The sequence below is a fragment of the Protopterus annectens genome, chromosome 2.part0, assembly GCF_019279795.1.
Source record: "Protopterus annectens isolate FY-2018-M chromosome 2.part0, PAN1.0, whole genome shotgun sequence".
NCBI classification, from domain to species: domain Eukaryota; kingdom Metazoa; phylum Chordata; order Ceratodontiformes; family Protopteridae; genus Protopterus; species Protopterus annectens.
Window position 1 is genome coordinate 1,960,794,524 of NC_056728.1, and position 17,742 is coordinate 1,960,812,265.

Sequence of the window (17,742 nt, forward strand, 5' to 3'; positions counted from 1 at the left end):
GCACATTTTTTTTTCAAAACTAGCACCTACCATTGCAAGCAGACTTATAGGTGGTTTGAAAACTAAGTTGGGGTCCTGGGTTACAGACGGTTTGCAGACATATGAAAAGGCCTGCACTTTGTTTTCCTGAACAGCAGACTGTATGTGGGAGGATCTGCTCTGAAGGTAAAGGCAGTACTACTGTAAGCATGTGAAGAAAGCCAGAAAGAAAGCCAGAACAGCAACTCCACCCCCCCTAAACAGATGCAGTCTACATCCTGACAAAATAGAGATAAGGTGACCAAGAAGCCTGTGGAGTTTTCCTGCAACACTGTCTCTCACACTCTGGTAAACTGCTGCCCATCTGTATACTATTTAAAAGGAGCCTCCAGGGAAAACTCTGAACCACAGGGCAGGGAAAGGAAGTGAAAGGATTTAATGAAGTACTTCTTAACAGCAAGTGCCACATCTGGAAGCTAAGGCAGAGCGAGAGAGAGAGGGAGAGAGAGAGAGAGAAAATCAAAACAAGTGAGCTACTAAGTTGAGAGGAACTGACTGCAGAAGGGGACAGTAACTAAGCTGAAGAATAGGAACACTTTGCTGATGACGATCAGGAAATGGCACTGATTTTAACTTGGCATTGTATTTGTCTGGTATTACTTGTTTCAAAAGCCCTTTCTCTAGCTTCAGACTCAGGAAAAAACAATGGTTACCCTCTTAACCCCAGACAAGGGTGGACTAATTTGATAATCAACCCTGCTGTCAAAGAACAACATTCAGTGTCTGCTAGAAACCTACCTACCTTCGCTGAGGTAAGACTTAGTGCAGTCTGTGCATAAATACTGAAATTCGGTCTCAAATGTCATTTTATTTTCAGCATCTGGATGCAATTAAGTGTTAAATATGAATTTTAAGGAGGTAACATCTGTCAGGTATTAACACTTTTAGTAGATTTTATGTGTGCAAGCTTTTGTTGCAAGTAAAAAGCAAGCCTGGAAAAATATGTTCAGTAGCAGTACTACGATGTTGCTAAGATAATGATTTAGTTAAAATGATCCTGCTGAAGGAAATTATTCAAAAGGAACATGCAGCTGATAGGAACAATACCTTTGTCACCTAATGTACACTCAACAGAGTATGCAATTACCGTTGCAATGAGCATAATATTTTTCCATAACTTTTTTATTTACAAGACTCAGCAATGAAATTAAATCTCTTATGTTTGAACTTTTATTTCAGACTGTATCTTAGGAAAAGGATCAGATTACAAGGAGTTAATCCTCTACACATCATGGAACGTTCTACTTATTTTTTTCCATGACTGATTTGAAACATCAGATAGCATTTCTTTATGTGTTAGATTTCATTTAAAAGAATAATTGACAAATTTTTTAGTTTATGTCTCAAGAGAACTTACCAGTTATATCACCAACTTTCTAAACCATCTTGTAGTAGAAAGATAGTAAGAATTTGTTGAAATAAAGTAAAAATGTATTGGAAAGATACTTTTTAATCATAGCTATCAAATGTCCAACATTTTGTAGAGTGCAAAGATTTTTGGCTCATATTTTTGGTCCTTTTCTCATGAAGTGTGTGGTTTTCTGGCAAATCACAGTGGGTAGAACTCATTAAATAATGACACAGACATTTCAGTTTCAGGCTTCATATACTTCCAAAATGCATGTTAATGCAAAACATGCTTTTCTAGCAACTTTCTAAGTTTATAAGAACAATATTTAAAATATGTCACTATTTTACGGCCTTTGTTCCCCCATTATTTTTTGCTCTGTCCAGATTTCTTGTGCTAAGAAGTTGAGAGATACGTTTTTAATAATTTGTTGAAATAAAGCAAAGATAGAAAACGTGAAGGAAATCATTGTTTCCAATTATGCCACAAGACCAGAAATTCAAAAATACAGTTTAGAAAGGGTTTGATAATTAGTTCTTGGCTGCTATGACAAAAGCATTTTACATGAATACTGAGCCACAAACCAGTAACAGACCTTTGCTGCAAACCATTATAAATATTTCCTGTGTTGTAAGACTAAGGAAAGATGCTGTGTTGTTAAAATGGCTAAATGAATTAAAATGGTGGATTTTGGAATCATTTTAACAATGACTTCAAAGTGGTGGCCTAAAAAGCTAGGGAGGTGTTTCTAAATATAATGATGTTCAACAAGCCTACTGAGAGAGCTTCCTTCCTGGTTAGCCTAAAAAGAAATACATAAAATAAACTAAAAAAATCTTTGATCTTAGTGGGCTTACCTTGTTAAAATGTAAAACTAAAATGTACATAAGTCAGAATAAATCTGGGAAAGTCATGTTAGAACTGTACCAGTCAATCATATGTGCTTTTTGAAGAAATATGTGTGCATTTTACATCAACTGCATATAAATATTTACTGAAACCAGAAAAACTTCTTTCAAAGTATGCTGATGCGAATGAGCAGATTATTTCCCTTAACAGTGTCTAGAAACAAGAGTGACATAATACCAGCCATTACTAACCCTAGAAGTAATGCATATAGTTTGTGTTTGTGTGTGAGTGCCTGTGTGTGTTTGTGCGTGTGCGTGTGTGTGTATGTGTGTGTGTGTGTATACATTTCTTTTCTTCAGTTCAAGTAAAGAAAAATATACATTTGTCAAACTGCATCAGACATTAAAAATGCTATATAATTGTATGACATGTAATGCATTTAATCCTTAGTGAGGATGGTGGCATGTATACAAATAACATATTTTCAAGTGTCAATGTAGTCATTTCTGAATTTTCATTGCAGGAGTATATAACCATTAGATTTTGCAAAATGAAACATAATTGTAGGTACAGTCCTGCATACTTTTTAAACGCTAAAAATGACTAAATATTTTAAAAGGAGCTCATGCTGTGCAATTGCACACTTCTCGTGCTGAATACCTCATTTCAGAGACACGTACCTCTCACTGGCAGCTGTCCCATGCAGACATTTGACAGTAAAGGCTTACACAGTAAATTTCCGCTAGAGGTCCATTCAGATAACCACTTAATTTATAAAATTAGCAGTGAGATTTGAAGACCACAGCTGGCTGAGTTAAAAGAGTTCAATCATTAAAAGAGTTCAATCACTGTTGATTAAGTCAGCTTATTCAGTTTAATTTAGCCTAAGAACTTGCAGGCCAGATTTGGAGTGGCTAACTGACACTTGTATTAAAATGGCTCAAAATTCAAAAACTAATTTTATAATAATTTTGTTGCAACAAATAGTGCAGTTTACCAAGGAGCTAAATATTATTAAAAAGTGAAGAAAAGTGCAAGATATGATATGTCTACATGAAACTCATAGCTATCACCCCATGCATTTACTGCAGTGTTTGCCTTTTAAATGGAGATATCTAATTGGATAGAGAATTTAATTGCAGGGCTCAGTTTCCATGTGAATATAGTGACATGTAGCAGAATATCCACCAAACAATCCCAACAAGTGTACACACTGCCTTCTTCTTTAGCAAAACAAATCATGCACAAAGCTATGACATTCTGCACCTTCATCCTAGTGAAGCAGGGCCCTTCATAACAGAGTCAGATCATGCCAAAAAGTTAACAAATAAATGTTTTGACTTCTGGCCTGGGGTCCTTACATGAGGACAGCAACTTGGAAAACAGAACAAGCTCCACTCTTCAAAGGGTACTAACTAGTAGAGGGTGTTCCACAAGCACTTGGGTCACATGCAGGTAAAGACTTCTGTCTCGAGGGCAGGGACTCAGGTGTCTTGTAGCTCAGGTAGGCTGCCACTCTTATCACCCTTGAACTCAAATATAAGTTCAGGCAAGTAGCTGCTGCAGCTTACCTGAACTAATTATTCAAGTTCAAGACAGGTAAGTGCAGTAGCCATGGTTATGGAATGGGAGGTAGTGGAGCATTGACTAATGCAAAAGTCAGGAGGGGGCATTAGGTTTAGGGAGCAAGAAGGGAGCCTTAATGTTTAGGAGCAGCAAGAGAAGTTTTAGGTTTACAGACAGGGAAGAGAGTTTTAGGGTTAGGGATTGAGAAGGATGCTTTAAGGTTAGAGTTAGGATTCTGGTATGGCTGTACAGTTTTGAATATTTGGGAGCTAAGTAGTTACAGGAGATTAAGTTAGTGGGACTTAGAGCCATACCTCTCAACTGTCCAGATTTTCACAGAATGTCCAGATTTTTTATTCATATTTTTGGTTGTTTTTTTGGCAAATCACTGAGGATTGAAGTCACTGCATAATGACATATATTTGAATTTCAGACAACATATCTTCCAGAAAATGAATGCTAATATAAATCCTAATATTCTAGCAACTTTCTGCACTTATAAGGGTAATATTTAAAATATGTCCCTATTTTTGAGCCATTATTTGATTCTTCGTCAAGATTTCTTGCACTAAGATGTTGAGAGATATGCTTAAAGCACTTGCCTTTTAGAACAAGAGGCAGTGAAAAAGTGTTTGTCAAGAGCAAATACCATGAGAGCACTTGTAGCAGATCCACTAGTAAATGGTTGGTTATGTAACCCTCTTCACTAAAATAGGACAAGGTTTGAGGATTGGTATTTAATTCTAGAGCTAGATCTTTGGGGGATACAAGATTACAATACAAAATGGATGAGCATATCAGGCAAATGGGAAAAAGTGCAGTAATGCATTCAGGACTAACTATGACACCATTGTTTGACCACAGTGTAGGTGAAGCATAGCAGATTCTGACTGTGGAGCATTATATTACCTCACTGTTTTTTCTGAAAGGAACATGGGTGAGGCCACGGTACCACAGAAAGTATATGTCCTGACCAGGGCCTAAAATATTTGAGATAAGCAGCCAGTCTTAAATATCTGGGTCTATATCAGTTTGTCGAAGTCTAATTACAGTGAATGGCTGTTCATTGAACTGAAATCACAGAATGACCATTCCTTAAACATTCACATCAGTGAACGTTTTTTCCCAAGGAAGGAAGTGACTTGGCCAACAGTCCAACCAACACACACACCACAGTACATCAAACCCCCCACCCCACACTTATGTATACCAACTCAGAGATCACACTACAGTGGGAAAAAGGGCAAATTTCCATATGTTGGCCAAGTCATTTCCTTCCCTGGGAAAAACGTTCATTGATGTGAGCGTTGAACGAATGACCATCTGGTGATTATGGTTCAATGAACAGTCATTCACTGTAATTAGACTTTGACATCCTGTCTAACTTCTCATGTATCTTTGTAGTTGCAATACAGTTTCTAACTTTGTTCCTCGTGAGTTTATTGTAACGTAAAACACAACAGCTTCTAAATGCCTCATCAGATTCTTGATTACCACTTTTTATATTATGTATTTTGCTTTAATGCACTCTCTGTTTTTCACATCTGCTTGACCTATGATGTGACTTAAATAAAAAGGTATGGTCCTAAATGTCACCACTCACCACGATTCCAAATTATGTAGCTGTGGTTCTGATGTCATTGATGTACCCGTAGTGAATGAAGGAAAGAATGAAGATGTGTCATATTAGCAGACATGGAATACATACTCAGTCAGAAGAAAGTAAGAAAGGAAGAAAAGATATAGTAAATGCCAGGAGAACAGTTAATGGCTACTCAATGGATGGATGTAAAATATTGCAGTGTAGTACAAGGGGTCTTAATTGGAAAGGGGGCAGCTGCAAACAGTGATGCAGGAGGGGAAGGATGACAATGCTTATTCTCAGACACATGGGCCATTGACAAGAGATGTGGGAGGGGGCTGTTCAGGAGTATTAAAGCAGGGTGTAAACGTGGAATAGTAATTGACATAAAGGAGGTAATCAAGTGTGAGGTCTAAGATGAGGAGAAACTCAACCTCATGAAGTGGGCAAGGGAATAGAGAGGGTTTAAGCCTAAAGATAAGGCCATTTGCAGTTTAAGTGGTGTTGCTGAAGAATGCTTGTAGATGAGTACAACATGTCAGCCCCTGGATGTAACAAGGGAGGGGAGTGAGATACTGGAAGAAAAAATGCAGAGGTTAGGTAAGAGAACGAAGGTTATAGCCATGGAGGAATCTGAATCTGCCAGAACAGGCCGTGACATTCTGAGCATCATGGTTGAATGGGATTGGAAAATTATTATTGGATGCCCAGATAAAGCTACTATTAACCAACAATGACCATGCCACTGCATGGTTTAGAGTGAGGGATAGAGGGCAAGAATAGAAAGCCAAAAGTAAGCATCTAGGGTTTTATAGGAGGCTATTGTGATGTTCAGGGGGAGATGGTCAAAGTGGAATTAAATGTCTGTGAATAAAGTGACAGAGCCAACCAGCCACAGGAATGGGTAAGCAGTGAAGCATTCAGGGCTGTAGACAAGGGCTGAAGGAAGGGGCACACTTGGAAAACAAGGAGGGACAAATGCAGCTGCACAGGATGCTGAGCAAGTAATTAAGGCAAAAGACACAGTATACAACAGATGAAATGTAGGCTTTCGAGGAAGAAGGCTCTCTATTGTAATTCTAAGACTCATAATTTGGTGTCCTAAAACTGAAGCTACTAGAGAACAGTCTATGTCATTGGCGATTGCTGTTCTCCTTTAAAGTTGTTTTTAAAGGGGGGGGTGATTAAAGTGTCCCTGTGCCCGTTAATGTGGGGGCTGAACCCCCACAAGCCCGGTACTTACATATACTAACTCCAAGATAACCATATTTTGGGGAAAAGGGAACATTCTGAGACATAGCAATCTCAAACTAGGTGTATATATCCTCATTTCAGTACGTTCAGACTTTCTATTCCTGCATACGTACTTACAATTCCCACACCAACACTGGTATGAAGTATGCGGTAGTATGAGCTATGAAGTATGAGGTAGTATGAGTTATGAAGTATAAAGTAGTATGAGTTATGAAGTATGAGGTAGTATGAGTTATGAAGTATGAAGTAGTATGAGTTATGAAGTATGAGGTAGTATGAGTTATGAAGTATGAAGTAGTATGAGCTATGAAGTATGAGGTAGTATGAGTTATGAACTATGAGGTAGTATGAGTTATGAAGTATGAAGTAGTATGAGCTATGAAGTATGAGGTAGTATGAGTTATGAACTATGAGGTAGTATGAGTTATGAAGTATGAAGTAGTATGAGCTATGAAGTATGAGGTAGTATGAGTTATGAAGTATAAAGTAGTATGAGTTATGAAGTATGAGGTAGTATGAGGTATGAAGTATGAAGTAGTATGAGTTATGAAGTATGAGGTAGTATGAGTTATGAACCTGAGGCAGTATGAGTTATGTAGTATGAGTTATGAAGTATGAGGTAGTATGAGGTATGAAGTATGAAGTAGTATGAGTTATGAAGTATGAGGTAGTATGAGTTATGAAGTATGAAGTAGTATGAGCTATGAAGTATGAGGTAGTATGAGTTATGAACTATGAGGTAGTATGAGTTATGAAGTATGAAGTAGTATGAGCTATGAAGTATGAAGTAGTATGAGCTATGAAGTATGAGGTGGTATGAGTTATGAACTATAAGGTAGTATGAGTTATGAAGTATGAAGTAGTATGAGTTATGAAGTATGAGGTAGTATGAGTTATGAAGTATGAAGTAGTATGAGTTATGAAGTATGAGGTAGTATGAGCTATGAAGTATGAGGTAGTATGAGTTATGAAGTATGAAGTAGTATGAGTTATGAAGTATGAGGTAGTATGAGTTATGAAGTATGAAGTAGTATGAGCTATGAAGTATGAGGTAGTATGAGTTATGAACTATGAGGTAGTATGAGTTATGAAGTATGAAGTAGTATGAGCTATGAAGTATGAGGTAGTATGAGTTATGAACTATGAGGTAGTACGAGTTATGAAGTATGAAGTAGTATGAGCTATGAAGTATGAGGTAGTATGAGTTATGAACTATGAGGTAGTATGAGTTATGAAGTATGAGGTAGTATGAGTTATGAAGTATGAAGTAGTATGAGTTATGAAGTATGATGTAGTATGAGCTATGGAGTATGAGGTAGTATGAGTTATGAAGTATGAGGTAGTATGAGTTATATGTAGTCAAACTGATGATGACAAAAGAGGAAAAAGATCTGAAAGTGTCCGTTACATCTGGACTAGAACACGAGGAGCATGCAACAGGGGAAGACAAGTGACAGCAGCCAGCACGATGCTGGGTGGCATCCAATAGCAAAAAAGGGAATGCTTCTACTCTATTGAAGTGTGTTCAGGCCACAGTTAGGTACTTGTGTAATGTGCATGCCATACAAATAAAAGGACATCAGGCTCCTTAAGAGAGTCCACAGGAAAGCTACCAGAAGGGAGCTCAATGCCAGAAGTCTAAACCTCAAAATACATGCACTCGAGGCACTCCTCAGTATGGAGGAAATCGATATATGTGCAGTAACAGAAACCTGGTTTAAGGCTCCAAAGAGCACCCCAGCACTACCAGACTACAACTCATACCATACATTTCGGCCACAAAACCCAGACCGAAATACAAAAGGTGGGGGAGTATCCATATTCATCAAGGATACCCACACCCCCAGGTTAGTGGCACAGCACGATGCTTCAGAGATCATCCATGTGCAACTAACAACGGGCAAAACTACAATTCAAATTATAGCTTGCTACAGATCACCCACCATGTCCCAGGACCCCCACTCCACATTCCTGGAAACACTGGGAAACATAAAGGTCCTATCAAACACCCTGATATTGGGTGATTTCAATTACCCAAACATTAACTGGGAGAACTACTCAAGTACAAACTCCCTTATCCAACATTTCCTAGAATTTATAAACTCAAATGCCCTGGATCAACTGGTCAACACCCCCACCAGAGGTGACAACATATTGGACCTGGTCATCACCAACATGGGAGACTGGTGTTCCACACCAGAGGTCAACCCCTCGCTGGTTAGATCTGACCATAAACTAATCACTGTGGATATCCACATTCTGCCACCACCCCCAGTCAAAGAAACCACCGTGAAAAACTTTTCAAAAGCAAACTTCACGTTACTTAAGACCGAGGTGGGAAGTTTCAAAGCCCCCATGCTAAAGGATAACGCTGTCCATGCTGCAAAATCCTTTACTAATGCACTCTCCTGGCACCTACATGAATGCATGGATCATGCTATCCCAAACAAAACCAAGTCTCACTCCACCAAGAAAAGGAAACCAGTCTGGTGGACCCCTGCCATAAACAAGCTATACAATAGAAGGAGGAAACTAGTGCAGAAAAGAGTAAAATCCAAAGAAGAGAAGACATCCCTGATCAGTATCAGCAATAAACTACATTCCCTCATAAAATCATCCAAGGCTAGCTTCGAAAGAAAAATTGCCATGGACTCCAAAGATAACCACAAGGCATTCTTTAGCTATGTCAAGAATCTAAGTGGCAATTCTCAGATCTGCTCGGAGTTAGTGCAGAATGGCACAAGATACACTGAACTGACTGATATAGCCAACATCCTGGCAGACAGGTTCAATGCAAACTTCACCCCCCTCTCACCCACAAAAGGGCCCATAACTATACCAGAAGAATGTAGTGCCCCTGAAACCACAGGCACTCAGGTTAAAACAGCCCTCTCCAAAGCCAAAAATACAGCATCAGTGGGACCGGACGGAGTCCTAAACTGCATCCTACATGAACTCAAAGATGAACTAACCCCTCACCTAAACACACTGTTTAAACTCAGCCTCTCCACAGGCTATGTGTCCACAGAGTGGCACACAGCAATGGTTATTCCGCTCCACAATGGTGGAGCCACAATGAGCCCTGTAAACTATCGCCCTATAAGCCTGACTAGCTTGGTCTGCAAAGCTATGGAGCGCATCATCATGGATCTCATTAACAGAGACATTGGGAAGCTATAAACACTGGACCCTACCCAGTTTGGCTTTGTTAAGGGCAGATCATGCCTCCTAAACCTGGTGGACTTCTTTGAGACAGTTACCAAGGCTATAGACGAAGGAAAGGTGGTCCACACAGCCTACCTAGACCTCACAAAGGCCTTCAACACCATTCCCCACTCAGGTATTATAGACAAGCTCACCAGGCTGAACATAAACCCCTACGTCACGAGATGGGTTGCCATCTGGCTCATGGACAGAACCCACATGGTAAGAGTTGCAGGAGCTAGGTCTGACACTAAACCGGTTACAAGTCACGTTCCCCAGGGCTCAGTCCTAGGACCCCTCCTGTTTGGCATATACTTCTCAGAGGTACAAGCAAGCACAGGAGGACTATGGCTGACCAAGTTTGCAGACAACTGAAACTATGGGCTATAATTAACTCTCCGGCTGACACAGACATCCTCCAAAAGGGTCTCACTGAGACAGATACCTGGTGTCAAAACCATGGCCTCAATTTAAATGCCAAAAAGTGCATATTCATCCCCTTTGGAAAAAACAAAATACCCACAATCTACCACATAGGTGATAGCCCCCTATATACAGAAGATGTAATAAGGGATCTGGGGACCCAAGTAGATAGTAACATCTCCTTTGATAATCACATCGCCAAAGTGGTTAGAAAATACTTCTATGTGGCCCACCTAATCACAAAAGGGTTTGCATCCAGATCAAAAGAGGTCATTGGGCCCCTCTATGCATCAATCATCAGACCCATCAAAGAGTACAATGCCCCATTTGGGATGTACCTTACAAGACACCTGCAACAACTGGAAAGACCACAGAAGTACCTCACCAAGAGGATCACTGGCCTCAAGTAGATGCCCTATGCAGCTCGACTGAAGAAACTCCAGCTGTACTCGGTTGCATACCGCCTACTCAGAGGTGATCTCTGCCTGACATACAAGGCCATGTCCAACCCAGAATTGATGGACATGCTCCACCTAAAGAAAACCATATCCCCTCGAGCCACACACTCCAGGGATCTAAAGCTCACCACAACAATAAAAAGGACGTGCTGGAGGGATAGATTCCTGTCCCAGAGACTTCCCATGCTCTGGAACAACATTCCAGTCTACATTAGGCAGAGTTCCTCTCTAACCCTCTTAAAGAGAAACCTTGACGAGTGGATGGGAAACAGAAAGCTTACCCCAGGGATCACTTCAATGACTCTGCTGGACAGAGGCACAGGGAACTAATCTAAGGGGGCGGAGAAAGCCAACACATTCTGGCTAGGCTTATAAATGCCTTCGGGCAGATAGCCCAGTACCTACCTATGAACCTATGAGCCTATGATAAAGGGGAAAAGATATGACTAGGCACAACAAGTGTTATAATGTTTTGCACTAAGGGCAAGAATAAACAATTTGACCATTATATGGGTGCAAAAGATCATGTGAGGGAATGTCTGTGTGTGGTAGGGGGTTATCCAGAACTTAAAAGACTGGATAGGAGAAGGAAGGGAGGCATATAAGCAGATTGCAGGAACAAAGTGCTCCCTTGATATCCAAACATTTCTTTACTGAAAGGGATGTGTACTAATATAATGGGTTACTGAAATAGGTGATGCAAAAGGAACCTATAAAGTCATTCAAAAGGGAATAAGAAAGGTAGAGGATGGACGATGGGGAGATAGAAATAGAGAGTGTGGAATAATGAATGTTTTGAATGTTTTTTAAGGGCATTCTGTGTACACACTGTGTCTGTTGTCATGCAAAGGTAATGTAACGTAAACATTACTTTTTTTCCATTCTTTATACATATACCCATAAATTCGTAGGTTCATAGGTGTGTACTAGGCTAATGGCCCTGGAGCCTTTACGAGCCTACCCCATAGGATTACCCTGGCTTTGTGCCACTCGACCTTAGTTCCCAGTGCCTCTGTCTAGTAACGCCACTGGAGTGATCCCCAGGGTGAATTTTCTATTTCCCATCCACTCATCAAGATTTCTGTTGAAGAGGGCCATTGAGGTGCTCTGCTTGACATGTATAGGAAGTCTATTCCATAGCATGGGCAGTCTCTGGGTTATGAACCTGTCCCTCCAGCATGTTCTGTTGATTGTGGTAATGATGCTGAGGTCACTGGAGCATGTTGTGCGGAGGGATTGGGATTTCTTTAGCTATAGCATTTCTAACAGAGCTGGGTCAGACATGGCTTTGTAAGTCAGGCAGAGATCGCCTCTAAGTAGGTGATATGAGACAGAGAATAGTTGGAGTTTTTGAGCCTCTCCATATAGGACAAGTGTTTAAGGCCTAGGAAATGCTTTGTGAGGTATTTTTGCAGCCTCTCCAGTGGCTGCAGGTGTCTATTGAGGTACATGCCAAATGGGGCATTGTACTCAATGATTGGCCTAATGAGGAAAGAGTAGAGGGAGACAATGACCACTTTCTTCCTTGATGCAAAACCCTTAGTAATTAGATGACTTTATGACCACAGTGGCAATGCGGTTGTCAAAAGAGAGGTTGCTGTTAACCTGTGTTTCCAGATCTCTTATAATGCCTTCTGTGTTCAGTGGACTACCATTGATGTGGTAATTCAAGGGAACTGGGTTTTTCCCAAGAGGGATGACGACATATTTTTTGGCATTGAGCTTAAGGCCATGGTTCTGACACCAGTTGTTGGTCTCAGTGAGGCCTTTCTTTAGAATGTCAACATCACAGGGGAGTTAATAATAGTTCCCAACTCACAATCATCTGCGAACATTGTCAGCCAGAGTCCCTTCGTGTTGGCCTAGACTTCAGAGAAGTAGATACCAAACAGGAGCGGACCCAGGACCGAACCCTGTAGGACTCCACTTGTGATTGGTTGGCAATCTGTCTTGGAGTCAGATACTTTTACACTGTGGGTTCTATCTGTGAGCCAGTTTGGAACCCACCTAGTGATATAGGGGTTGATGCCTATCTTAGTGAGTTTTTCTATGATTCCTGTGTGGGGAATGGTATCAAAGGCCTTGGCCAGATCAAGGTAGGCTGTATGAACCACCTTGCCTTCATCCACAGCTCTGGTGACTGACCCAAAGATGTCGACCAAGTTGATCAGGCATGATCTACCCTTCACAAAACCAAACTGTGTGGGATCGAGAGTGTGGAGATTCCCTATATCCTTGTTTATTTGGTCCTTGATGATGCATTCCATAGCTTTGCATATCAGACTCATCAAGCTAATAGGGCAATTCCCAGTGTTCCCAGGGTCTGTAGTCACTCCTCCTTTGTGAAGAAGGATGACTGTGACAGTGTGCCATTCTGTAGGGACAAAGCCTAAGGTGAGGCTGTGATTGAACAGGGCACACAGGTGAGGTGCAAGTTCTCTCTGTAGTTCATGTAGAACACAGACAGGGATATTGTCAGGTCTCATAGAAGCTGTATTCTTGGCCTATGACAGTGCTGTTTTAACCTGTGCAGCAGTAACACTGGGTGCCTGGCAATCTTCTGGTATTGCGATTGGTCCTTGAGGGGGATAAATTTGGGACTGAATCTGTCGGCCAGTATATTGGCAATATCTGTTGACTCGGTGTAGGAGGTACCATTGTGCAGTAGCTCAGAGCAAATCTGGGTATTGCCATGAAGATTCTTTACATAACTATAGAAAGCCTTGTGGTTGTCTTTACTATTTGCTGCAATTCTGTTTTCTTAGCTAGCTTTAAAGGATTTGATGAGGGATCTCAACTTTTTGTTGAGGCTGATAAAGGAGTTTTTCCAGTCTTGGGACTTCACCTTATTCCGCATCAGTTTCCTTCTTCTGTTGTAGAGTTTGTTTATGGCAGGGGACCACCAGATTGGCTTCCTTTTTTGGAGGAGAGCGTCTTGGCTCTATTGGGTATGGCGAGATCCATGCATTTGTGTATGTGTTTGTACAGTGCATTGGTGAATGATTCGGCAGTCATGCAACTATTCTCCATTTGCATGGGTGCTGTTAAGTTAGCCACCTCTGTTTCTAGGAGCCCAAAGTTAGCTTTGGAAAAGTTTTTCATGGTGGTTACCTTTGCAGGGGGGGTGGATTTCTAAGGTGATTAGTTTGTGGTCAGATCTAACCAGGGAGGAGTTGACTATTGGTGTAGAGCAATGGTCGCCCATGTTAGTAATGACCAGGTCAAAGATGCTGCTACCTCTAATGGGGTAAGAATGAGCTGGTCCAGGGCATTGGAATTAATGAATTCCAGGAAACATTGGGCAAGTGTATTGGTACATGAGTAGTTTTCCCAGTTAATGGAGGGGTAGTTGAAGTCGCCCAGTATGAGAGTGTTAGGTTGGACCCTAATATTCTCCAGGGTGCTTAAGAACATAGAGTGTGAGTCTTGGAACATGGTTGGGGACCTATAGCAGGCTATGACCTGAATTGCTGTCTTACCCATTGATAGCTGCACCTGAAGTATCTCAGCTGCATTATGTTGGGCTACCAGTCTCCTTTATGAATATGGAAACACCACTGTCTTTGGAGCTTCGGTCCAAGTTCTGGGGCCACAAGGTGTGGAAAGATTTATAGCCTGGTATTGCAGGGTTGCTTTCTGCTGCCTTGTACCAGGTCTCTGTTACAGCACAAATGTCGATGTTCTCCATTTTAAGGAGTGCTTTGAGCGAGTGCATTTTGAGATTTAGACTTCTAGCATTGAGCAGCATGACCTTCAGATTGCATTTGTTTGTAGCTGTTATGGTGGTAATTTGGTCTTTGAAACACTGCCTAAAAAGGCACTATAGGGGTGGCAAGAGCCTTGGCCAGTATCCAGAAGCCCAGGGGTGACAGATGCAGGCCATCCCTGGCAAAGCATTATGGTCTGTCAATCATGTCATCCCAGGCAGACAGATATTGGATCCCCTTACAATGACATCAGAAACTTAGCCAATTGTTGAAATCAATCATTTTCTGCTTGTACTGTGATATAATTCTGGGTGATGTTAGGATGCTGCTCAGAGCTAGGGTCATACATGCCTGGGCTACATAATCTGAGAGCTTCTCCATGTCTCTTTTCATGTAGTCCAAGGAGATACGTCTCAGGTCATTCACACCCACATGTACAATGACAGAGTCATATTTGTACATGTTGTTGAGGGACCCGAGTGTGTGCGTTATGTGGCAGATCCTGGCACCTGACAGGCAGCTGACTGTTACTTTCTCCTTATTCAACCAAGTGAGTGAGACATCAGTGTGCCTCACTATCGAGTCACCTATGACTAGTGAGTTGGGCATGCTCGTTTGCCTTTGGGGCTTTGGCTGAGTGGCACACTGTTTAGGAAAGTTAGGTGTCTCATGATTTCTCATGATTAGTGTTGTGTTGTGTTGTGTTTTGGTAGTCGAGTGCATTTCTGCCTTGGAGGTCTCTGCTGTTTGAGTAGATTTTTATTGAGATCCTCCGTGAAGGTGGGTGCATGGTTTGTGTTTTTATGTGAAGGCAGTGCTGGTATGTGTTCTGGAGGGCTGTGTGTTCCATGTGGTGTGGTGAAAGTGTTGACCTTCCCCTCTTGACCAGCATGGCTTCCAATTTGGATATATAAGTACATCTCTCACAAGTCTGAGAGTTGGGAGGTAAGAGGAGAGGGTTGTTAGTGCACATGAGGCAGTTGCTACATTGCCTCAAAATGCTCAAGTTCACTAGGTTAACAGGAGAAAGCACAGGGAACTGACCTTTAGACATGCCTGGAGGGGTGGACATTAATCATAAGTACTGGAGCTGTTTCCTTGTAGAATGCTTAGTGCTGGTAGCACTTTTGTGTGCTACAATAATTGCTACAAGTAGTCTGGTAAAGTGCTAAACTAATAAGCTAATAAAAGTGCAGGAGAGGAGAGAACTAGCAGGACTAAGGGAAATATTGAAGAGCAGACTTTGGCACCACTCAGAAGCTTACAAACACTCCTGGATACAGCAAATCTGTATCTGAACTAGACTAGTTACAGAAAAGGCAGGAAACAAGCACAAATGCAAGCTTTTAAAGGACAACAATGGGATTCTATTATTAAATGCTCAACTTGTCTGTCTTTTTTCTCCCTATTTACTGTCCCTGCTATGAATAAACAACAATACAGCATTTCAAATATTTTAAATTGACTCTTTTTCTCCACTAGAACAATACCTTACTGTAATGTAGTGGTTTCACTTTCAAAAAAAAATTGTCCCGCCCTGAAAAAGCTCCCTGCAGTCTCAAATTCAGTGATGTCATCAAGGCCACTGAATACAGGTAATTTTCTGGCCATTTCCCTCCCCAAACTGACATGACCACTACTGGCCTAAAAACCCACCCATGCCATGATGTCACATCTCCCTGGTCCTTTCCCTACCCATACTGAAAGCAAAGGCTAGAACAAGGAAACAGTATATGAGTAAAGTAAAGTATCCTGCTGTGAACTGTCAATCACAGCAGGAAATGGCTCAAATTACCCTTAGCACTTTGACATCTAGGGATGTTAGGTGTGAAGGGGGATGGGAGATTAGTCAGCAGTTTAGCCATTCTAAAAAGAAGCAACAGTAAAAATCACTTTGAAAGTCTGTTCTGTGGCATTAGCACTGTTGTGTTTTAAGTAGTCATTGAATGGCATGAAGTGTTACTAAAAACTAAATGAATGAAAGACAGCAGTGTATACATGTAAAATCAATGCAATGACAGGAGCTTTAGGAAGAAAGAAACCTGTGTGATGTAATTTTTACAGACAAGCACTGCATTATGGGATACCTAGAGGCAGACTAAACAATCAGAATTACATCAAGATGTCAGACCCCATGTGGTCAGACTCAGAAATTATGTATAAAAATATTTAAAAACCTGTAAACACTCCTAGAGTGGTGTTAAAATGTAGGAAACACCAAACCATGATGAAATAAACATGTTTTTTGAGTCTGTGGGTGCAGTTCTCCTTTAAACCAGAAAGTTGAAAGAGATGGAAAACTACCCAAATGGCCAATAAGCTACAATGTTTGGGCCAGAAACCACTCCTCTTGTGGTAGATAGGCTACCTAGTGCTTACCACTCCCACTGATAAACTAGAAGGCTTCCCTCAAACACAAAAAGGCTTGGGATGCTCAGAAGCTTACATACAGTCCTGGATATAGCAAATCTGTGTCTGGACTAGACTAGTTACAGGCTACAGGAATGGCAGGAAAAATGCAAACGTAGGCTTTTAAACCAGAAAGTTGAAAGAGATGGAAAAACTGCCCAAATGGCCAATAAACTACACTTTCTGGGCCAGAAACTACCTTTGTTGTGGGAGATAGGCTACCTAGTGCTTACCACTCCCACTGACAAGCTAGAAGGCTTCCCTGCAACACAGAAAGGCTTGGGGGGGGGGGACTCAGAAGCTTACAAACAGACTTGGATATGGTTTACTATAGGAACGTTAAAACTGCCTTAATCGACCGGCACATGGTCAAAAGGCAGTTTCCCAGGTAGGCAGAATGTTGAACAAAAATCGATCGAGTTACACTACAGTGAACGGGTAGTGTAGGTCAATCATTTTGTTCGATATTGTGCAGGGAGGTCGTGCTTCAGTGAGGAACAGGGAATTCGCCCATTTCTTCACTGTAGCGAGATCTCAGAGTTGGTATATTTAATGTACAGGGGTGTGGGGGGGCAGAGCCCCCTACAAGGGGGTGCAGGGGGCATGGCCCCCCTGTAAAATACTAGAAGCAATGTACTATTGACTGTAGAGTTCAAAGATACGTTAATGCGCATAGCAGAAGTGAGTGATGTTACCTTCTGCTGTGTTGAATACATCAAACCATGGTGGTCGATGTATTCAGTTTCGCTTTGGGTTTACTTTTGAAATTTCGGATTCAGTATTTCAAGTCGACCTTTGTTATAGGTCAAACAAAGCTGATTTGAACTTTCAATAGTAAATCCTGGATACAGCAAATCTTTGTCTGGACTAGACTAGTTACAGGAAAGGTGGAAAACAAGTGCA

General features: G+C 41.2%; 1 protein-coding gene across 1 annotated transcript in view; it reads left to right on the plus strand.

The window, feature by feature from the left end:
* The first annotated feature begins 220 nt into the window (after window positions 1-220).
* LAMA4 (laminin subunit alpha 4) overlaps window positions 221-17,742 on the plus strand; it is a 1,355,623-nt gene continuing 1,338,101 nt past the window's right edge. Inside the window, exon 1 of the mRNA XM_044061904.1 lies at window positions 221-791. Within this exon, the coding sequence (XP_043917839.1) occupies window positions 597-791 (195 nt within the window). The 5' untranslated portion in view covers window positions 221-596. The remainder of the gene's footprint in view (window positions 792-17,742) is intronic.